Genomic DNA, 24687 nt, shown 5'->3' with positions numbered 1-24687 from the left:
AAAGAAGTTTAAAAGAACAAGACCAAACCATGGGGAAGGTTCACATGATGTAAACTGCTCTAGCAAACACCAGTGCGGGAGTCTTGGGCTGCAGACACACAGGAAAATGTCTGCAGCTTCCCCTGTGGGATGGTCCTCCATCCCACAGTTTGCTGTGCCTGGGGCACTAAACCTGTTTGGTTTGCCTCTGTCCATTTGCAGTGAAGAGCAGTAGTCCCAGGATACACTTTGCAGCTTTTATATACATGACTGCAGCAAAGGCTGCAGGAAGAGGATCACTTTAGGATGACTGTTTCATTTAAACTTTGCACCAGAACATACTGCAGAATTTTGCATGTAGGCTGTTTGTTGTTGTGGGAGCAGGCCCACCAGCCATCTCTGATGGGACATCAGGGAAAGCACTAAGGAGAAGGTAAAGTCGCTCAGCAGCACGGCTGCACTGCTGGTACTTTAGAGGAACAACGCTGGCTGCAGCAGTGCAAGCAGGCATTGCAACAGATTTCCTTGCAGAGCCACATCTATCCACGAGCACCAGGGTTAGCTGAGGTCATGCTGGGGTGTGTTATCACAGCAACCAGGAGGTCCTGCTGCAGAACCTTAACCTTGCTGCATGGGGCAGGCTGGCACTTGTGAGTCTGCCATCCGGCCAGAGGGGATGTGCTGTTTTGGGAAATGCAGCGAGTACTCCTGTCAAGAAGCTTTTAATATGATCAGACAACTGAAGTTGCGAATGGTACATTATCTAACACTCTCTGGCTTCACAACCTAGAGGTACCTTAGGGCCTGAACTGCTCTATACTCTCTAGGTAATTCTTATTATACAAATAAAATGTAATACTGTTGCTATATGCAAGCTCCAAACACCCACAGAGAGACAGACATAATGCTTGGACATAAAGAAGAGCTTTTTAGTTATGCTCAAAGCCTGTTTCATGGAGCAGCTCATTACTGAGCCCATGAGGAGACGTAATCCTTGACTTGGTCTGGTGCATCTCGCAGGATCAGCCCTAAATCTTATCAGAGCCCACCAGAGCAGTGGCCAGGAGGTACTTGCACTGGATGCTCCTTTTCACAGCAGCAGCGGCTGAAGCTGGAAGGGGCAGCGAGGGGAATGAAAGCTTCACAGGTGCCTAGGGATTACTGGCATGGCCATGGTGCACACAGAGGGAGAGTTCCTACTGTGTTTGGGGCAGTAGGAACTCCTGCTTATACGACACACCTAATGATTCTCATCAAAAAAACCACGGCACTGACTGCTCAGACCAATTAAATGATAATGAATTCAGACCTACCTGAGGATCCCCGCTGCTTCAGGGGCCGTTTCCTTGACCAGTGCAGCTGGCTGCTGTGCTGAGGAGCAGGGGCTGTGTCCAGGATGCACTGGCACCAAAGTCACACCTAATTGTGTCCTGCATGGCCCAGGCTGTCTTATGAATGTGTTTGTTAATTTTAGCCTTTAAAAGATGAGGTTTTTTTTTTTTTTTTTTTTTCAAGAAACCCAAACCACAAACCCACATTGTTTTTAGTGCTACCTAAGTGGACTGGGCAATTCCCTGCAGGTCCCAGCAGTTTGGAGAGGCACCTCAAGCAATATTACACCATTTCAGTTATGAAAAGATGGGAAGTCTCCCAGGGAAGGAGCTGGAAAGGGTGCTGGGAGGCTGAATTTGAGGCCTGTGGTGATGCTCTATTACAAATTCCCAGTGTAAGCTTGGCTGAGCCCCACAGCCAGCCTGTCCCCCCTCGGCTCCGCAGCGGGATGTGAGGGTACAGGCTCATTGTTATTTCCCAGGGCTGTGTTGAGCTAAATGCAGGCGAGCATTTGTGCAGCATTCGGTGCGTGGTGAGGGACAGCATATACAAACTAAGGCAGAGAAAACCTAAACACTAGGCTCTCAAGGCTTTCACTGCCGGAGTCAACATCATCGCTGCTCTCCGTCATCATCCAAAATTTCCATTGTCGTCAGTGGATGTTCCGGGTGTGAAAGGCCTGCAGAGTCTGAAACTGCGCAGCGATCGCTTGCAGATGTCTTAAGCTTGGCCTGATGTGATTTATATCCGGCTTGTACTCTTCAGCTGTGCACCACTTACTAGCTTTTGGAATAGTCAAGATGAAACTTCTAGGAGAAGCTGGCCAGCTGGCCTCCGGTGAACTGGATTTTTTGTAGCGGTTGGTATAGGCAGACAAAAAAGCATGCAAGAATAAAATGATTTTCTAATAGCTGCTGTCTTGGCTTCTGTAAATGGGGGGTTTTGGCTCTGCTGATTTAGAAGCACAGTGCTGACAGGAGGGGGAACAGGGCTGTTGTGTCTTGGGGGAGGGAAGGAACAAGACAAGAGGCAATATCAGGAGGAGAGAAATGTCTCAGTGATAATCCTGGCTATGCAAATACCCTGAGATAGCTTTTACTGAAATACACACACACATATATATGCTGGAACATGTATCTACAATACACATACATACATTCACATGTGCATTTACTTTGGACCTTTATGCCTACAGATTGTCAGAAAACCTGTGTGGAGATACTGTTCCAGCTAGGCAAAACCCTGCCAGTCCATGACCCTTCTCACTGGTGATGCCAGCCTTAGGCCACGCACATAAACCAGTGCCTCTGTAAATCCTCGCTCCATAGCAGCATTGTGCTGTAATACAGAAAACGAGGGAAATAAGTCAGCTTCATAGCCTAAGTGCTAATTGTCCCAGTATCATGATAGGATACTGGGACAGTTGGGAACAGGAAGGCATGTGAGTCAGGAGGCACCAAAAGGAACACCATCAACCTGGCAGCTAGTCAAAAAGTAATACAAAAAAGAAAGCCGACAGCTCACTCACATAACAGAGAAACTGACGTTTACGACCCACAAATTGACTCTAGATGTGTTAAGTAAACCAGGATATAGAAAGGAAATAATCTTTTCTAAATACTTGTATTTATGGTCATTTTTAGAGCACCTTGTATCAAGAACAGGTGAATCTTTTCTGTTTGAAGTTTGTTTGCCTTTTTAATTACAGTGCTGATGTCCATTTAACACAAAACCAGAGCACTCTGCCCCATAATCCCTTACTCTCTGTCCTTCAGCAATGTCATCCCAATCCCACATACAGCAGCACAGCACGGAGTGGAGTGACTCCTGAATGACCAATGAAAGTGGAGTGAGAAGGTTTCAAGACACTTTGATGGCATCTACCCTCATCCCAGAGCCTGATACAACAGCACCCTTCAGAACACAGTGATCTTTGAAAAGCAGCTCATGAGACACTGAGAAACTCGGCAGTCGGAAGTCACATGAAGGAGTACAGCTGATGAGTGTGGTGACAAAAGGATGCTGTTATAAAATACAATGTACAGCACTTCTGAGATTCATATTTCCAAACAGCTTTACTTGTTTTGACCCTCCTGTCAATAGGCTAGTCCTTCAGTAAACGTGTTCTATGATATGTTGCTGTTGCTGTCTGCATTAATTTTGTTAAGACCTTAATATAAATGGTAAAAACAGAGCAATATGTCACACCAATTGAATGACTCTTTCTGTGTTACTGGATCATTTAGGTCTCTCAAGTGGCATACAATAACTGAGAATGGCTTAAAAATCAATTACCTGTTGTCCAAGAGAAATATGTAATCTTAGGCTCCCCATATAAGCACTTATTTGAACAGTAAACAGGCAAAATAAAAAATACTGACACCTACTGTGTTTTTAAAGAAGGATTGGGTAGCACAGAAATGGAACCCCAAGAGACTGTGCTCATGAAGATTTAGGTAGATATAGCTTCAGTGAAGAGCTATGGAGGATATGTTCTACAAGTGTTGGTCAAAAAGTTGTACATTTTTATTTTCATTCAATTTGTGGTGAAACAAAAAGCTCATTCACTGAAACAGAAACTTCTGTAAAAGGGTACAGGTCAGAAAATCTTACAAAGAATACTGATAGAGGGTTTGAAATTGCTCCATTTGAAAACTTTGTTACCTCCTTGGTTTCTACTGGAACCGTGGAGTAGCACACATGTGGGTTACCCTTATGCCCTCACTGTTGGCTATTAGAGCAGCCACATTTGGTGCTGACTTTTCCTTCAGCTGCTGTCAACATCCTACCCTCAGCTTTCTAGCCAACATCCTCCTTAAAGGCAAAATGAGACAAACATCTAACAGGGTTATTAGCCCTCGACTGCTTCATTCAGAATAAGGTAAAGCAAGCATGATATTAAGAAGAACAGAGAAGAAATATAAGGAGGGGGAAAGACATGAGATAAAACTGATTCATTCTACAAGTAAACAAAGATATTATGGCACTGAGGCAATTATGCTGCTATGAGGTTGTAAGGAAATGAAATCTCTTTGAACTCCCTGGGAAGACCAGAAATGAGAAGTGTGGTGAGGGATACTCAGGAATTTGAAGGAAACAGAACTTCGGGAAGTTTCAGATTTGTCAAATGTAAAAAACAGAATAAAAATTGAGAATGTGAAGCAAAATGGTGCTTGTGGCTAAAAACTGCTGGAAGCTGTGAGTGCCCCTCTGAATGCGAAGCTAGCCATTATTATTTATGTGCTTGGATGGGAGATGTAGCTGTTCTTCAGAGGCTCGAAGAAATTTGCTTTGAGAATGAAGCTTTCCACAGATACTCAGAGTGCTGAGCTGTGTGTTTCAAAAATGTAAAATTATTTATAACAAGTATTTCATATAAATTTTTAAGGTTTTAAGGTTTTACTCTTATGTGGTAAGAGATAGTAGAACATCAAAAGTCTCTGGCTGGAGCATGGTGCCACAGAAGCAGGAAAACACAAAGCAGTAGGATCTTGTCATTAGAGTGCATGTGGTGGGGGGAATGTCAGTGTGGTCTGGAGCAGGCTGTTTCAGCACACACTGCTCTCCCTCCTAGAGACATTTTTTATGTACTTGTTCTTTTATATTTTTGTTGCCTACTAAATGGTTTCTTTTGGCTCTGCTTTGTGTGATCCTCAGTGCAAAGAAAACAGTTCTGTTCAGAGAAGCACTTTGCAGACTGCCCTGATGAGGGGTGAGCCAGTGCCTCACTAGCATCTAATGCGCCATCCTGATCTTGGCTGTGAATCCACAAATTAGAATTTCAACCCAGTCATCACTGAAGGTACCAATTTACTTTATGACTGGAAACCAGAGAGGAACCCTTATCTGCAACAGTAATAACACAGGAATTTTCAGACCAAGACGCAGAACTCCTGAGTTAATGAATTGGAAAAACCCATCTGCTGGTCCAAACGCTATACTCGTGTTTTCAGCACCAAAATTATTGGGATAATAATACAGTGTTAGCCTTCCCCTCTGTGTGGTCTGTGTCAGTGAGGCATTCTCTCAGAGGTGCTTGTGAAGGGATGGACCTGGACCAGACAGGAATTACCAGCCATGGCCCAGCGAAGCCCCATCCTGTCTCTGGCAGCCGCCAGCAGTGGAGGCACTGGGGACATGGTCCACATAAAGAAATCCATCCCTTACTAGAACCTGCCACTTTCTCATCTTTCTCTTCCTGCTGTCCCACTTCACCCACCTCGGATGCAGTAGCCAGTAAGACAAGTGTAGCTCCCTGCAGTTCAGGAGCTGCGAGAATTAATTACCATTTCATTAACTAAAGTGCTCTGAACCACTTAGGTGTAAGTGCAGAGCCAAAGTGCAGCTCTATTGTCTTTGACAGAATGATACGAACCACTGTGATAAGCTCCTGATCATCTGCTCAGCTCAGCTGGGACTTTGTCAGCCCTGAGTAGTGCCCTGTGTGTGCGTGGTCTGCCAAATCTGGGACTTCTTCCTGTGACAAGGAAATAGCCATACGGGGTACAGTGATGGTGTGGCTCCACAGAGTGGTTGGGGTTCACCAAGACCATGTCTTTGGAGAGAAAACAGTACCATTACCTTCTGGGAACTAGTGTAGCAGGCAGAGGAAGAGTCAGGATTACCCCGGGGGGAGATACACTGTCTAGCAAGAGCACCTTGAGAGAAGAGCCTTTGATGTTTAAGTGGCAGAGACTGACTGCTGACAGTAAACTCGAGGTGACTCATGAACGTGGTATCTGGGTTTGTCTCGGAAATGTGACTGTGACATTTGAAACTGCCAAATGAAAATGACAGTTTTCAACCTGGATTTCCCTTAATCGGAATAGATCGTGCATTTCAAGCTAGAAATGTTCTGACCATTATGTGCTTCTGTGTTCATTACACTTTGATGTACCTCTGGTAATGGCTTTAACAAAGTGTCTGGAATAGACAGTTTAAAGAGGTTTTTTACATTTAGATGTTCAGATACTGTGATTGACTGTAGCACAGATGAACATCCTTTTATGATAGAGCATTTCTAAAACAAAACGTAAGAATATCAGGAAAGACCACCACATACTGTAACTTGATTTAGAGTCACGTAAGTAATTTCTGTTCTTTGACTATTTTTGACTATAGAAATCAAGCTCCTTTTAATCTACGGCAATCCTTTTAATCTGCAGTAAATCGTGCAACACATCCATTTTTACAGCACTCACTTTGGCTAAAATGAAAAAGCTCTGTGACATACAGCTGCAGTTTATGGCATCTTCCTGGATTTAATGGGTAGAGGGAGTTACAGGGAGTGTGGGACTGTGATTTTCTGAGCAAGACAGTAAGGGCTCTGCAATGAGCCTCCCTCCTGCTTGCTGGTTCTGAAAGCTGAGCCACAGTGAGGAGAGCCAAGTATTTGCCAGATAAAAAATTACTGGGTTCATCTGTCTTCCACCTTCTACTTCTGTGACATGCTTATTCCTTCCTTCATTTTGGAAAATGACCTTGTGATCCTTACTTCCAGGATCACACTCCGCTTCCAGAGCAGCTGCACAGACAGCAGTGAAAAATCTACTCCCTGCTATGACAGGGTAAAAGCACTGCTAGAGCAAAAAGCACGGGGTATCCTTGCAGCGGGAGTCAGATCTTGCTGACACCTTGCTGCTTGCCACCTAGGAGAGAAGTGGACTGTATCTAGCCATGGTTAATGCCTGCCTTGTGGGCACGCCTGCTCTGTCTTCTCTTCTATTTTTTTTTTTTAAACGACAGATTTATAAAGCCCATGACTTAGACTATAATTGTAAAATGGCTTTTCTGGCCCTCTCCCAGATCTATGGCTCCAGAGGCCAGTATCAGAATGTGCTACATAATTTGGATTGGATACCCTTTGGTTGCAGCTATGGTTAGTGCAATTGCAGCCACGTGCAACGGATTGCCTGGGAAATGAAAATGGTTGGGTTTATAGCAGAAAGGATTCAAGGGGGAGGCACAGTGCTGTTCTGAGAGCGTTTAAAAGCAGAGGAGAGTAGCATAGTTTGCCTGTTTTGGTGTGCCTGTGAATCCTTACACATGTATAGCAGGCGGTGTTGAAAAATTTAACAGCAACACTGCTGGGGATGTATCACAGCCTACATATTCCATAAGCACTTACCTCAGTTTAAGTTCAGACATAGATTAAATTAACCAGATAACTTGTTGGCATTATCTGGAAAAGCAGGTTTACATCTTTCTAAGACTCTCAGATTTCTTTTGACCTGGGATTTCATAAACATCTCTTGGTTAAGCCAGCGCAGCCACGCTGGGTTCAGTGCTGTGAGCTTTATGGGGGAGCTTCACAACAAGTCTTGTCATATGCCTGCTTCTCACATAGGGCTTCCTCTTTCACTGTCATTAATACAATCTGGACATCTTACATCATGTTCTGACATGCTATTGAGGCATTATATCGGCAGAAAGTAGATCTCAGGCAGAAGAGAAATCAGGCCTTTCGAAAATCCTGTGTTTATCCTTATCTGTAAGGACTTTTGTAATTATTTCCCTTCCTGTTCATCTGCCAGGCTGTGCTACTGCATCACATCCTGTGCCTCTTAGGTTCGTGGTGAGGTCCATGAAGGGGTGGGAAAAGCATCCCCCCCAATGTCCTCCTCCTTCTGTCCAGCCTTCCCTCAGCAGGTACTGTGGGACCACAGCCCTCCTCCACAGGGCAGCAAACAGCAGCTGCAGAAGTCAGCAGTAATCATCAGTTAAATGAAAAATAGCAGATTTTAGCAGATTTCTGCCTCAACCTTGACTGCAGGCTCTGTGGCACAGACACTGTGTTTATTTCCCTGCTGGAAAAGCACCTAGCGCAAGCTGCTGGTGTGGATCAGGATTTGCTGGATGCTAATTTCATACAAATATTAAGCAATAATGATACTTACATGGCTGTGTGAGCTAGGAAAAGAAGGTACAGGCTCTGATAATGGAGATTTAATCCAGCATGCACGCTCAGAGAGGTAGGGAATTAGAAGTCAATAAACAGAGAACAAAAATACATGAATGAACACTTCAGGTTGAGTCAAGCCAGTGCCAACCCTGGGACAAAGAATAAGACGAAGAAGAAGATTAAGGCTAAGTCTCCTTATTGCTCATGGCATCTGAAGAACGTGTAAGATGATGAATGCATTAATTAGCTCACTGCATCTCGGTAGCTGAAATAGTTGGTGGGTGGGCTGAGCCATAAACCAAAATACTCTCAGCATGTGAGAGAGGCTGAGCAGGCAGCTTCAAGATTTCATGGGAGAAGTGAGCAAACACTATCAGCTTCCCAACAGGAAAACATGGACTAATACCTTGAAGATACATTTTGGGGGGGGGAGGGGGGAAGTCTTCCTAATAATTCTTGCTCTTTGGTTTTGATGTGAATTTTCCTTTATTGCTATGCTCGTTCATTAAAATACATTTAACCTTTTCAGGATCAACAGCACATGTGAAAAAAAGAATGAATATCACAAGTTTAGGGTACATGGTCAATGTGTTCTTAAAAGAGAGTTTACTAATTATAGAGTACAATTTGTGAAATAATAAATAAACAATTATTTTACCAGCTCGTCATATCCGTGTTTACTCATGTTCACTGCCAGAGCAGCATAATTGTACTTTGTGTGAGGCTGTTATTAAATCTCAGAGCATCCCCAGAGACCTTTAAAACTGAGATTTACATGTGCTAGGAAATGGCTTGCAATCACATTTAATATATACATAAATCATTCTAGAAAGTAAAACAACAGGGACAAATGATCTGGTGTTGATGAGATTCATTAGATTTGTCATGAAGATTGTATAAAAAGAATCTGATAAATAATCCATAGGCAGCACAAATGAGCAAGCTGCGAGGAATTGCCGCATTTCTCCACCTTCACACTGAAATCCTAGGAGGATCACATGAAATTAAAAACATAAATTCATATTCAGGTACCTAACACACTGACATTTCCAGTGGGCTGAAGACTGCCACCACCCACTGATTTCAAAAGGAATTATGGGTGATCAAATTTAGATTATGAAATAGAGTTAGGGAGGTTAGGCACGGCGTCTCTCGCATAGGCATCAGCCACAGTGGGATTCCAGCCAAGGAGAGAGTCAAAAAACCTTCCTGAGGAGGAGTTTTGCCCTTTGGAAGCAGGGACATTATCTGTGTATGGCTGTGGAGGAAGGGGCATGTACCAAAAGCTAAGGATTTATTTTTTCATTTTCAGGTGTATGGAGAACGAAGAGGGCTGTTGAGGGCATTCATTTTATGCTGAACATGAGTGGGATGGAAAGCCGTGTAAAGACTGGTGAGAGCAGCCTGATCCCCCTGCACAACCCAGCTCCACCTAGGGTGACGGCAGCCCAGGGTGGTGGGGCTGGTGACAAGCCACCCTGTGCTGCAGGCACCACCATGCATGCCGGCAGCCGAGCGCTGGGGGTGCCTTTTACCCTGGGGCTCCAGCTCTGTTCACTGGGGGGAAAGAGATTTTCAGAGCAGCACCAGACAGCACTTGGAGACAGATGCTTGAGAATAAGCAGCCTTCCTGCTGTGAAAAAGCAGGTGTCAGCTCCCTCAGCAAACAAGCTGGAAGCTGATCCTGGAGCCCTTGCTTTCCCCCTGGGACCCATAAGGAAAGACACACTTTTTTCCATGTCAGTCAACAGCATGACCCCACGTTTACCCCAGAGCTAGAAAGCACAAAATCTGTGGCTTCATTTTCCTTTCAAGTTTGTATTCTACAGGAGAGCTCCTGATCTGTAGGACACCTTGTCAAGACAAAAAGTAAACTAGCCTGTAACTTCTCTGGGATGACCTTGCTCATGCAAGGTAAAGGGTCTCAGCATGCGTATTCAACTGATGCATATATGCACACATATATACACAGGCATACATATGCACACAACCATAAGGAGACATTTCCAACAGCTTTGACTACAGGTTCACCAGTCCTTCCAACTGAGTTATTACAACTTCACAATAGTCTTCAGTAAGAGTAGAGAATCCAGCAGCAGGACCTCAAAAGCGCTACCCAAAATACCATGACACCTCACCAAGCCTCAATAACAGAGTCACAGTGCCCTGCAATATCCCTACCCAATCCCCCCAGTGTACACATCACAAAATCTGGCTCATTTTACTGTCACTGTGCAGTGGGTAAAGTGTGTTAAATCTGGCTCTGTCAATAGCACACCTACACAACTAGCATAAAGAGCTTCAGTGACTGGGCTCAGCCCCTTCTCAAAACTTAATGTTCTGTGATGAAACTGAGCGAGAAAGAGGTTACTCAATAAGCTTAAGGCCTTGAGAGAGAGAAAAATGTACTGATCTGTAGTTCGTGTTGTTACTGATTTTACTGTTGCATCTGAATGTCTTTTCAGATTGTTTCCTGGGAAGAGTGACAAGAGCAGCAATGTAGTTTCAGCCACTGAGGTGAAACTATTTGCTCAGAAACCTGGCAGAGGTGATGCCTATTTTGCTAACCTGCTTTCTTCTGGATCTGTAGCAGTGAGAGTGCCACTCTTCCGGCAGGACACTGTTCGGATCCAGTAAAGGAACCTGAAGAACCTCACTGTGCAAAGCACCTCTGAGGTGTGCAGGGCTCTCTCTAGGTGGCTGGGGATGTTAGCTTAGATATCTCTAAGGTTGCTGAGTACTTTCCCAGTGCTGGAGAGCTAGACAGCTTTGCCATGCCCATGCTGGGGCCACGTAAGAGGTACAGCATGCTAAAATCTCACTACAGCACCAAGGATTTATGAGCTGAAGAGCTGCAGGGTGAGCTGACCATGGGGGAAGCAGGTGGCTCTTTTGCTGATGGGATCCCACAGCAGGACTGGCAGCTTCTCTGTTCATGCAGAAATACCAGTGGCATGCAGTGGCAGAAAGCAGGTCAACCTGTCATCCAGCTGGAAACATTTTCCATCCCACTGTAAACCATCATGATTGCTCATTTAATAGTGCTGAGCTAGAATGAGCAGCTCTTGTCGCTGCAGGAGAGCATGGGAGAGGCACTAGATGTGTTGTGAAAACTGTAAGGCAGCTATTAGGAATCAGTCAGGCATTCCGAGGATGACAGGGATGTCATGATTTGTATTAAGTCCAACGGAAAAATCAATTAATTCAGCCTTGGAAAAGCATAAGATAACAAAGTTTCACGAACAAATCTCGTCTGGTCAGCGCTGTTTGCATCTTCAATTGCCAGGAAAAGGGAGTGCAGCGAAACACAGGAGCAGTTACAGACTGTCCCTGCGGAGGTAAGCATGCACCTAAACCAGGACATGGCTTTCAGCTGTTTGCATTTTGTGAAGCACAGAGAGACTATGTTTAAAGCCCTAGGTGAGCTGAGTACATGCTAATGAGCTTATCTGCAGAAGCAGGTTAGATCAGCTGTGATAAACCTAATTAAGACAGGCTTGCATCTCACCTGCTGCCCCCTGCTCCTGCCAGTCCTGCAGCCTATCTGAGTTTTCTAAGGATGGATCCACTCAGGCTTTACCTCTAAGAGAAAAGAGAGGCTCCAGAGCAGGGAGAAGCATCTGCTGGAAACCACACATACATATTTATGCCTCTTTGCAGAACAGGGCATGCGTCTCAGCCTTTTTGTGGGTCTGACCCTGTGACAAGTCTTGCCCCTCAGGAAGGAGTGCCTTTCAACAACACTGAAAACCAGTACCAGCACCCCTCAACTGCAGTTATTTAGTCAAATTAATTACTAAAGATACAGAAAATAACACCAGCAAGGAATCAGCAGGGTTTGCTGATTACTCTCTCTCAATTTGGTTCATAAATGTTGCTGGGGAGCTGGGAGCCAATTTCAAGTGACTTACACTAGCCCAGATTCTCATCCTCACCGACTCCAGAGCTGCACTGACATGAGATATTTTTGGTTTGAAAAGCCTGTAAATGAATTGAGAATTTGGCTCATGGGGTGAGGACTGGATAACATGATGACAGAAGGGCTTTACAAACATTTATTATTCAAAATCTCTTCTGCAAACGTGAATACGCCTAAGCAATTATCTCACTTTAGCTGCAGATGGGCAATTTTGATGCAATTATTATGCACCTTCAGTACCACAAAGCTTTCAGTGCCATTTCTTTTGAAAATGCCTGAATTAGACAGAATGACAAAACTAATGAAGTACTGCATCTTTTTCCTGTCAGCTGCACAACATCTAGTAGGTGCCATCAGCACGCGTCATGCGGAGGAGCTGCGTGGTCATGGCTGTTAGCCCAAAGGCAGGCAAATACCAAGCTTCCCTCTGAAGGCAAACCTATCTGTAGCCTTCAGTAGCAGAGTTACTTGAAGAGGGATGGTCTCGCATTGTACATTCAGATCATGGCATTAGATTGATATCAAGACATTATCTGTCATCTCTCACTCAAATTTCCCTAATGAGATGTTTCAACACATGTCTAAAATCTGTGGGTGTTTACTGTTCTGTGCTAGACGCAGGCTTTTTGGGTAACGAGACTCCAGATACCAGCAGCATACTAGTGGAAAGTGTCTGAAGCCAGTCTGACAAAGAGAACAGTTTGTTTCTAGCACAATTGCTACGGAGAAGACACACTTGTCTCCGATTTCTCAAAACCACTTGTCTCTGGTTTCTTGCAGCAAACATATCTGGGAAGCCAGCTGTTTTTTGGGATTGGGTTGGTTTTGTATTTAGTGCTTTTTTTTTTTGTGTTAATCCTTAAAACAAAACAAAGCTCGAGAAATATAAAGCAGCAGACAACATTTTGCAACTTGACAGCCAAAAGTAAGGTCTGCAATTAACTATACATATAACTGGTAGGATTTTCAAGAGGAATGACCTCCTTTTGACTCCTGTTTACCTGAAAATTAAGCCAGTTCACTGCTCACCTTGGAAAAGATCCCAAGAAAAGATCTTTAGCAGTTTGGTAAATTTCATTTGTATATTCATTCCTGTTGAGAATCTGGAATCGCATGCAATAACTGTTGCTGGCATAATTAAATCTTCCCAAGATACTTCTGAGTAACTTGTTTGTACCCCTGTAACTTGGATGGCTGCTGAGTTGAACCAAACTCTGGAATATCCCACACTCAGAAGCTGCAACCACCCGCAGGACTCAGCACATGAGCAACACCACGGTAAGCATGCTGTCTGTTAAAATCATATAGGATTTACTGATTTAGCTTAGCTTGTAGAAGAGCAACAGGAACTATTGTTCATGTGAGTGTTATATTCAAGCAGAGATCATGCAATCTGCTCCCATGACAGGCCACATTTGGTCCCACAATCTCCAATTCCCAAGCATGCACTAACCACGCTTTTCTTGTTTTTCAGGCTCCTGACAGCTCAGTTGCACACTGACAGAAACCACCTCTCATTTCAAACACCTCACTCATTCTGTTTGATGCCACCTAGCTCTTTCCTGACCTTCTCCAATCCATACGTGATTCCGCTGACCTTTATCATCTCTCCCTACGGTTGTCCCTTTTACATGATCAAGAGCCCAACTCTACTGAAAAAGCCATGTGAAACTCAGTAAGGCAGAAAGTAACGGCACTACAGGGATGACCTGGAACTACAGCAGAGCACAGTTGTTTAAGTTTGAAAAATCTATGAAATTGATAAAGCTCCTTGTGAAATACCATGAGACTTGCAGAGGGTTAGCCTTAATTGCTAAAAGTTTCATGAGCAAGTGCAGGTCTGCAAGTACATTAATGGAAGGCAGCTGATCATTTGGCCGTATGTCACCGTATTCTCTTCTGGGATGTTATTTTTCAACACTAAGTTTTTCTACTGCAGTTCTCCAGAATCAAAAGACACTTTAAAAAAAAAATAAAAGAAGTGGGGGATCAGGTGAATTTCAGCCTGGTCACAGCCTGAGCTCCCCTCTGAAAGAAGGCAAGCCAAAACACATCTAAATAGTTATTAACTTGATATTTTTAATATTCACTGGGCCAGACCCTTCTCTGATAGAAATGAGCACACCGTCATGGGACTCAGTGGAGCTGTGCCAGCTAGGGTCAAGTATTTCACTTCATGAAATACTGAAAATGTTAGATTGTTCATAGTAAGTTAAGCAGAAACACTTTATAGTGAGGTTCATTTTATTTTAAGGTTAATAAAAAATAAATCAAATCCTCAGGGTGAATCTCACAAAAAGCGGCAAACAGCAGCAGAGTGAGTACCATTCATGCCCCTACACATAAATTCAAATAATAATAGTTATGTCTCATTCAGTGTCTGTAGATCACTAACCATTAACAAATAAAAACTTAGATATGAGGTGGCTCTGTGCTGAGCAGGTTGGTCTACACACCTCCCTCCCCAGGTCCCCAGCAGTTTCTATGAACTAATGTTCTGGATATCATGGTGAGGTGGTCTAACAGCAGCACCATTTGTTAGATGGTGAAAGTATCACAAAGCATTACAGAGCTGTAGTGTTACTGTTATTCCTAGGTACTATTAAGAGGTACTGAAAGTAGAGGTGCAATTCTCAATATTTTCTAGTGTTCTATTTAATAGCAGAGCTTTTCATAGCTGAGAATTCACCCTTCTGTACTTGGAAACGTGCATGTACTTTAGCTGAAAGCACAACAAGACTATTGAAGAAAGCTGAAAAAGCAAGATACAATTTTCAATTAGTCTGGCTGGCCTCTACAACAGATACACTGAAGAGAATTAAATTAAAAAAAACCCCAGCCCCAGGACTTTGGTGAAGAAAAACATTTTTTAGATGTATTTCTAAATTAATCTAAAAATTCTAGGGCAAATGCCAGGTGATGTAGAGATAGAGTCTTCCTGTAGCAAATGGACCTGGGCTTATACTGTCCAAGGGCAGCCTCTGTTAGCAATGAACTACACAAAGTTTTACTGCTCTGTCACTGAAGGGACACTCATGATGACTTCAGATCCCTAGGGTTTAACATTTGCATCTGCTGAAAGAGATGAGAGATCCCATCCTTTTTGTAAGGCTTACAGAGGCCCATTCCCCTCTGTGGGAGTTTGGACAATTTATTGAGGTAGTAGAAGGTTTTCAAAGATACGACGGAAATGTTGCAGCAGTCACTAAGTGCTCATGAAATAAGCAGCTTCAGTAAACAAGTAAACAGCCCCCCAGCCCTGAAAGAACATGATTTATAAATTAACAAACCACAAGCAAACTACACCAGCTCCATGTGTGGAAGCGCTCTGTTAGAGGTATGAGGAACAGGGAACAGATGAGGTAGCCATAGTGGACTTGGTTAGTGTAGGTTTGCTGAAGACAAGAACCCCAGATGATATGGCAATGACCTTAAGGCCAAAGTAAAAGATACTCCTTCAGACCAGCAAGAGGGTTGTTTCTTTTCCACAGATAGGCCATTTTCACTAACTGCCACCCAAAGCAGGCAAACAAGGTACTAAACCCAGATTTTGTTTGTCTTCTCCATTTTGGATCAGATTTCTGTTGGAAAGTTACCATCTGGACAGGTGTTTTAGCACTTGAAAGCACAGAAATAGTTGTACATGTGTGTGAGTACATACATATATGAAACTGCTCAGCAGTTCATATCTTACCATTGTTTACCTCAGAAAAAACCCAAACACCCTATGGTTGTTTACAGACAACATTATGCAGTTGCTTGACAGGGTTTTTCAATTTATGACACCCTGTTTACATACCTACGTGGTTATCAACCTTCACCTCTGGCTATTTCTCTCTTTTTACTAGCTTATAGCTTTGACTAACACCAACGGTGGGCAGGTCCTGCAGACCTGGACTGAACAGGCTCTTCAGCCAGGTACTTGTGCATATATATGAGGCTGCCTTTTCATACAAACACAAACAATCCTGGGAAATCTGGACATGGTCCATAACCACTAGGCAGCTGGACAAAAAGGTTTTTTCCACTTCTGTAATACTGCCAGCCTCCAACACTTCTCACTGTATCATCCATCCTTATTGAGAGTTGTTAATTATAGCTATGAAGTTTGTTGCCATACAGGCACTTTCCTTTTTTAAAGCAGCTTTGAAGGTAGCTGCCTTCAAGATATTTTGACACAGATCTGGGCTGAAAAAATGTGCAGAATTCCTTATCACCCCTTCCTGAATTTTGTTGATTTTGTTGCTCTTTAAAGAATATGGGAGAACGTGTCTAGGATAGTCCTCATTCAGTGAGTTTGTGCACTGGGTGTCAAGGTACTTGAGATTCCAACCAAGGTAAAACACTTTCTGCAAAAAGGAGATCAGCTGTGAGCTCTGTCTTCCATGTTATGATGATTGGAAAAACAACATATCCCTGTTCACCTCAGCTTTCTGCTTCTTTCCCCAGGCAATCAACATCATTATGCACTCTTTTCCCTGTCCCTTTTTCCTTTGCAAGCCATAAAATGCAGTTACTTTTCTGTTTGTCTGTGCAGCTCGTGCCTGGAGGTGGGGAAGGGAGGAGGTGATCCCTCAGGTCCCTTCATCCTAGCTTGCTTTGGTTCCACAGTACAGGTGGACTTGCTTTTGAGGTGTCCTGAGAAAAGCCTTAGCAGTGTGGAAGCTTGGCAGCTTGCTTTACCAACCAGAGGAAGAGCCAGTTAACGAAACACAGTTTAACTACTGGCCAGAGATCATTCAGTGCTGCAAGACAACATTTTTTCCAAGCAAAAGCCATTACATAAACATATTGTTTCTTGCCCTGTGTGCAGGTAACAAGAACAATCACTTCTCTTTCTAGTCCTTGCCTTAGGCACCATTACCTCATAGGGGGCATATAATGTAATCATTTTAGAGCAGCAAGCTGCAGCAGAGAAGACAGAAGTAATGGAAGAAAACGACAAAATTACAGGACACCACTTAATTCAATCATCCTTGGAATGGTTCTGAGAACCAGGCTCAAAATTAAAGAACATGTATTTCTCCTGATCAGGCAATATCCAATTTTTATTCTCCATTAGCATTCCACAAAGGTCTAAAGCCCAGAAGAGGTGATCCTCAACAGATGAAGGATCTTCAGATTAAAAGAAAGCTTTTCACCAGGCGCGAACATTAAGTTCTTTTCAATAAATCGTGGTCTGAAATACACGGTCTCTAAATATAAACTAGGAGGCTAAATTGGAAAGAACTGGTTTCCTAAAGAAGGACCCACAACCATTTTCTCATAGAAGCTAAGGCACAAGCTCTCAAAGGCAGTGTTATCTACCTCCTGTTTACCTTGTATGCCTCATGTTTGTGTCTCTGCTGAAGGTGTTTGCTCTTGACATGCATTTTAGGAAGAAACTGGGCATTCAGCTCCAAGCTGGCAGTGCTGGAATATTCGTTGTGGCACTGAGGAGCTAGATGTGGCAAATATCCTTGCTAACCTAACTTCTGGTACTGTCTTCAGTTTGTAGAGAAAACTTAGGTAAACAGGAGGCTACTCTAGAAAAAATCTGGAGTTGAAGGACCACTTATTTTCTCAAGAACAGGCAACCTATAAAGCACACTTCTCACAGCTAGCAGAGAAATTCTTGTTTCATGTCCCACAAAGAGCAAGAACCCATGGCATAATCTTTAACTCACCTAAGAAAATGAGTCTCCCCAAGGAAGCAGCTGAAAAGATGACTTACTAATCATCTGGCAAGAATGCAGCATAGCTGTATCATGTCAAGGTAGCAGTGAGAAGCCACCTCCAGAACTCCTATGGGATAACACACTTCTATCCCACATCCCATGGGGACATGCTTTCCTTTTCAAAAGAGAAGACACAGCAGCAACCACAGGTTTCATGTGGAAGAGGTAATTACTTAACTTTGAAAACCAGAAGTTATCAACAATAGCTGAGTTCTGTGGCTTGTGCTTCAGCTGAGCTAAGCTCAAGTGATTGCTCCATGATGGAGCTTGATTCTATACACACAGCAGGTTGGACATCGGACAGACTTCCACCAGCACTGCTCTAACTACAAACACCACTACAACTGTTCTAGCAGAAGGCTTCACTGCTACTGCTACTTGCTAATGGTACAATTTGGTCTTGTCTTCAGCTAGAAGTGCAGACTCAGTGAAAACAGTCTGAGAAGTGATACATCAATAACACATCACCAGCAACAGTTCAGACATGTGAAGGAGAGAGTTAAATGACCATGAGTATGCTAAACCTCTTGCACAATATCCACACATTCTTTTAATCAATCACTCCAATACCAAACACAAAGCTAAGTCCTGACAGACTGCTGTAGAGATCAAACTGATTTAATCTGGAGCTACTCCTGGCTTGTACCTGACTTGGGTAAGAATCAGATGCCATATCTTTTAATTTCAAGTGCCTGTTTTGTTCCTTTGTTTTTAGTTTTATTTTCCCCCAAGAAGCTAATGGGAACTTGAATTGTAAAGTAGTTTTATTTTGAGGAACACAAAGTAAATAGGTATTATTTTAAGGCTAATGTACTGAATTAGACAAATAGAGTTTATAAAGTGAGGATTTTTGAAAGAAAACATGCTTCATTGGGTGACTTTTGCCAAAACCACTTGCATTCATCATGTCTTGATGCCTTTGTAGCTTATTTATGACCCTGTTAATGCTGTCTGCTCTGGTGGTGAAGCTCCCACCTAAGTAGTAATATAAATCAGTAGGATGCCAGAAGTCAACCACACTGCAACATTTTAATGCTGCTGGGTATGAGAGACTCATGAATACAAAATGCTGAAAATCAATAGTAAAGATGCATCCAGTCACACTAAATCAGGCTCTGACCTTCTTCTCCCTTACAGTTGCATGGTGGCCAGGCATGGTTGGTTGGTTACCACTGCAACATGGACAGGTTCTCTGCCTGCTGCAGGAGGTCAGTGCCACAGTGCAATGAGTTGCACTTTTGCTTGAGTCAGGATAAAACTAATGGATGCAACTCCTGGAATAGCTGGGAATGCCATGCTAGTGCCTTGTCTCCTCTATTTCTGTGTCTCCTCTATTTCATATACATATGAAACGCCCTTAGAAACTGGCCCACATTCTTCTGGACATCATGTAAAACTATAGCACTGGTAATTTTTGGCCGCTGAAGAGCTAAGACTCGATTCTGAGCCTGTATGTGTATAAATCAAAAGTGATTCTTGTGACATTAATGTTGGTAAATCAGAGTGAGATCTACTACATTAGACCTCTACTGTTGTTGCTCCCAGTATTCTGGTTCCGTTTAAAAGAAATAACTGTATTTTGGTGTCACCTGCAACTTTTTTCTTCTTTTCAAAGAAAAATCTTTGAATTCTGAAAGATGAGTTTCAGCTAATTTGGGGGCAGTATAAAGAAAAAACTGATTCAGTGAAAAAGAACATGTTAAAACGTGAAGGTTTAAAGGTATAAAGATCAGTGCAGGTACGTGCAATAATTCTTTCATTCACCCAGCACATCAGGTGCATTCTAGGTTATAGAAGAGATTTAGTTTTAGCTTCTGGTGTTCTCTTTAGCCCTAGTGCTTTATGAAATAAAAATCAAGATTTAAACGATAAACAATAAATAATAAATAAAAAATGAATAATCAGGCAAACCATTCCGGAAAGTCCTGCTGTTTCCTTCTCAAAAAAATCATTAGATAAGACTGTACCATCAGAATCATCAAGCCTTCTGAAGTATTCTCCTAAAATGTGAACACAGCCCTCTGTTATTCCCCCAGCTGACACACACAGAGTGAATCTTTATAAAAGGTGTGTTTAGTCCTGCCTAGAGATACACAAAGCTAAGCAATATCTTACAGAGATTTTAATTTGATCTTTCACGTACCCAGTGAACTTTAAACCTAGTGCTTTTAATTTATGTTAGCTCATAAATTAATAACGTAGGTATGATGGAGGGTAGCTCCTCAGATTAAATGTGTCATTTGTTTGAAAGCAGAAAGTATAAAGCCAAAATGAAGTACTCTTAGATGATCCATTAGGCACATAAATTATGATGTGTGTTACTTCTGGACTGGATGATGGTTGAAATGAATGATAACTTAGTTACTGTAATTTTATTTTAAGCCGGTGAGCACTTGCGCAAGGGAAGAGCAGCAGTGACCCCGGTGTGCTCTTCTGTGGCCTGCCACAGCTCTCTGCGTCACTACCCATGCATGCAGCCCTGTGCCAAGGGTGTGTGGCACCCTTGGTAGAGAGTGTGGGACAAGTTGTCTCTGAGCAGTCTAAAGTTCGGCACAATTCCCACTGCAATTCCCAATGCACTCTGGCATTTGATGGAGCTGCACAGGGAACCTGAAGCAGTTTGGACATGTGATTCTGTGATTCTATGAATGCATGAGGTTTGGTTTGCTTTGGAGAGTGACTGTCGCCCTATGCTGGGGACACAGTCACTGATAGTCTGCTTCAGCTTAAATAGCATTCCTTACCATGCAGTATGGGTCAGTCACAAATACTTAATACTTCACATTACAGCCTAATACTCAAAATCTTGTAAAGAAGCTGATTAAACCTGCTCTTAAATTTAATGTGCTACTATAAAATTTTGGTGGCAAATTTGTTACAATTATAGGTGCTATAAAATGGGGGAAAAAAATCTGCAGCTTTAAACTGATTTGTGTCCGTTGCAGGTATGTTCTTCTGTGAGACTAAAAACCAGGCAAATTCATATTTTTACAGCATAGTATATATATATACTGGTACAATACGATAGAAATTTAAAACCACAATAAACCATATAATCTGCACTGAGGGACTATACATCTATTCACTGTGGCTACGTTTTATGATCCCTGTTTTGTATATTTTTCCAAACAGTTGCTGTCCTTTACGTGCTCTTTAACTGCACAGTGAGGTACCTGCAGGTACTGAAGCGCGCCTGCTGGCGTAGGCCCCATGAAGCCACCCACCAAGGAAGAGGCGGTGGGAAGGCACTGCCTGTGCCGTGGTGAGGGGAGGCTGAGTTGGCCAGTCCTGAGGAGGAGGAGGCGGCTGCGCAAGTGTCCTTGGGGAGCTCTGCTGCCAAAACACATTAGGTGCCTGCGGATTTTAGCAACCTGTGTAGGCAAGATCTGAGAATCCTTTCCTTTACTACCTCACTGCTAAAGTGACTTAGATGTCGTATTTTGACCTCCCACTACCACCTTTTCATTTATCTTGTTGCAAATGCCTTCCAGAAAGCTCAGATAATACATAAAATATAGATGAAAGTGAAGGATAAAGGAAGCAGAAAGTGATTATACGAGTTTCTTCTTAGTTCCAGGTCAGAACTGTCTTATAATAACTACCCAGAAGCCCACAGAATGCCTCCCTAAGGTGTCCAGCTATGCCTGGAGTTCAAGCTTTCCTTAAGATGGTAATTCCTCATATAGAGCTGCAAAGTCTCGGTATATGCCTTTCTCTCTATGCATACTTTTATATATATATATATATATAAAATATGCAAAATGGGAGAATAATTAAGAGGGGGTGTTGAAACGCAATGCTTGGGGTTTCTGACATACATGCATGTGACATCTCAGCCATTATAGAGGAAGCAGATGAACAGTAATTCTTTTCACAGTAGTTGTTATTGCAGCACCACTGAAAGGTCTCAGTTTTAGATAGCGGATATGCTGAGGTAGATACGATGTAAACACATAGTAGGGGACAGTCCCCCCTCCTCCCTAAAGAACTGTCTCATCCAAATGTACGGAGGGTATAAGGAGATCAGACGTCCATACTGACTTGCTCAAAACCACAAAACAAATCTTCAGCAAAGCTAGGAACCAAAACCATACCTCCAAATGCCCAGGTCTACCCTGACACCTAGAAAAAAACTCTGTAAATTAACCCTAGTAAATCTGCTGGTCAGAAACACAAATGCACATTCTTTACTAAGCCTCCTGTCAGCTTACTTTTAGCAATGTCCCCCTGCATCCCAAGCAGGCTGCATGACCTGCTTTTCAACTCAGCCATCATTTAATTGAATGGAAGACATAAAACTATCAACCATATCAATTAACTGCAGCAACAATGAGTATAATGCTCTGGTTTTAACCCCAGGGATCTGGCGAACCACAACCGTTCACTGCAGAATTCAGCAGTATTTAAAATGTTATCTGAGAGCAGATGGAAGAAAAATACTTAAAACCCAAAGAAACTAAAAGGTAGTTCTTTTGGGGCTAGCATTTGTTACTGTTTTTAGATGAAACTTGCTTTCTTTGACCTCCATACTTTTCTCATCTCTGAAGCAACCGTGTTTACTGTGGAGTAGACACCAAAATGTACAAATTGAAGACTGAAGTGCAGGAAACATGGCATCTTATGAAAATGCCTTTAAAACTTGTGGACACTGCTGTGGGACCTGCAGTGAACAGTAGAATTCCTTTATCCACAGCCCCCAAATTATTTTGAAGATGAAGAAACCATAACAATGGCTAAGCAGCAAAATTCCAGCATTGGTAACCTTTACTGTAGTCATCTGAGGTGGAGCATTTCCTGAGTACCCTGGTTTCTTACATTTTTCCTGTAGTAAGTTTCCACTTTGCTGCTGCACAGCTGGAAGCTGAGAAATGTGCACTTCTTACTGTTTACTTTCTGAACTACTTCATTAAAAGCCTGTGAGCCCCACTGTGTAACAGAAGGGGAAAACATTGTTCACATCCTTCCATGTATCAGGGAAGGTCTCTGACACAGGACATCTTGATAGCTGAGTCATCCCATCTGTCCCAGACACCTTTCGGGCCAAAATGAGATGAGCTGAAGAAGCGCTCACCAAGAGGTGGTCCTTTAAGCAGCTAGAGCGTCCTCAGCCCCTCACAGGGGATGGGCACTCCAGGCTTTGTGGGTTTGGCTTTGCTGTAAAGACAAGGTGTGCTGAAGACAAAGTGCTGGCTTTGGTTCTGACTGCGCTTCCTCCCGGAAATAAACACAACAGCTCGAGTGTAACTGGGATCAGAGCTTGGCCTTTGATGTCAGGGGCATAATGCCAGGAAAATACTGCAATACTTTTTACTTGGCTGTTCAAGACACTGCACTAGTCCTGAGTTTGGAACAGAAAAGCTTGCTGAGCTTACTCAGAGATTGCCATAAAAGTCAGCTGTGAGTAGAGGAAGAAGGTAGTAACAAAAAAGCGATGTTCACAGAGTATTGAACAGAAACCTCTCAAGAAGTAACTGCAGAAAATGTGGACTTACGTTACGTGATTTGTATGTATTGGAAATAAACCAAGATTTCTTACTGTTGCAGTGAAATTGTATTAAGAATAATAACATAGCACCTAGCACAGGACACACAATTAATTCAGAAATCCTTTAACAAACCTGGAGAGGAAAGCAAATATGTTTAATTTAACTGTCATTTGAAGATGATCTGAAAGCTGGAGCACCTCTCCTATGAAGACAGGCTGAGAGAGTTGGGGTTCAGCCTGGAGAAGAGAAGGCTCCGGGGAGACCTTATAGCAGCCTTCCAGTACCTAAAGGGGGCTTACAAGAAGTCTGGAGAGGGACTTTTTACAAGGGCCTCTAGGAATAGGACAGGGGAGAGAAGGTAAATTTAGATTAGATATTAGGAGGAAGTTCTTCCCTGGAGGGTGGTGAGGCACTGGCACAGGTTGTCTCCAGAGAAGCTGTGGCTACCCCATCCCTGGCAGTGTTCAAGGCCAGTTTGGACAGGGCTCGGAGCAACCTGGTCTAGTGGAAGATATTCCTGCCCATGGCAGAGGGATTAGAACTACAGGCCCCTTCCAACCTAAACCATTCTTTGATTGTATGATATGAATAAAATACCTGCTAGACACAGAGCAGCATGCAAGAGCCATAGGGGAAAAAAACAAAAGCTGCCATACCTGTATCTTTGCTTCGGAGACTGCTTTTCAGCTGACTTAAAAACATGTCCAAGATAATATAAAGGAAAGAATAAAAAGTTCCAGTTTGTTGCAAACCACGTTAGAGTGAAGGGTGCATCGAATTTCTTAAAGGTCAGTTTTGCTAGCTGGGTTGAACCTGACCAAGAGGAGCAGACACCCAGGACCATAGCCACACCCCAGACAATCTTCTTGAGCTGCGGCACGGAGCATTTCCAGCAACAGCGGTTCACCCGTCCACCGCCTTCCGCCCCGGCTTGCATCTGTGCTTCAGCTGGGGCTGGAGACTCCCGGGAGCGCTCATCCCCTGGGGAGAAGAAAACAGAAGGCTTACTAAGGAAAGCCAGTCTGCATTTTAGTTTTCAAACCCTAGGCCCTTCTGAAGTCATGTGGAGCTTTACCAGCAAAAGAACCCACCAGATCTTGCCACAAAACGTCCTTCATTTTCAGATCATTGCAAAGCCTCTGGTTCAGCTGAGACATAATTACAATGCAAATAATAATTATCACCTCTAGATTTAGAAGCCACTGGGTAAAATGGAAATGAAAATTACATGTTGCTCGGATGTATGGAGAAAGGCTTAACACACCATTTAAACTGATGCTGTTAGGACTTGTAAATGAATGAAAAATACGCATCGAGTCTAATAAAGCATCAAAGGGGATTACAACAACATTT

At 43.1% G+C, this 24687-nt stretch overlaps 1 protein-coding gene across 1 annotated transcript in view; it reads right to left on the bottom strand.

Moving 5' to 3' along the window:
- Window positions 1-24309, bottom strand: part of SLC35F3 (solute carrier family 35, member F3) — a 43047-nt gene extending 18738 nt beyond the window's left edge. Inside the window, exon 1 of the mRNA XM_010020875.1 lies at window positions 23991-24309. Within this exon, the coding sequence (XP_010019177.1) occupies window positions 23991-24271 (281 nt within the window). The 5' untranslated portion in view covers window positions 24272-24309. The remainder of the gene's footprint in view (window positions 1-23990) is intronic.
- Window positions 24310-24687: the final 378 nt, after the last annotated feature.

The sequence above is a fragment of the Nestor notabilis genome, unplaced genomic scaffold (genome assembly GCF_000696875.1).
Source record: "Nestor notabilis isolate BGI_N333 unplaced genomic scaffold, ASM69687v1 scaffold7428, whole genome shotgun sequence".
Taxonomy (NCBI): Eukaryota; Metazoa; Chordata; class Aves; order Psittaciformes; family Psittacidae; genus Nestor; species Nestor notabilis.
Note: the sequence above shows the minus strand (reverse complement) of the source record. Positions and strands in the feature narration are given on the sequence as shown.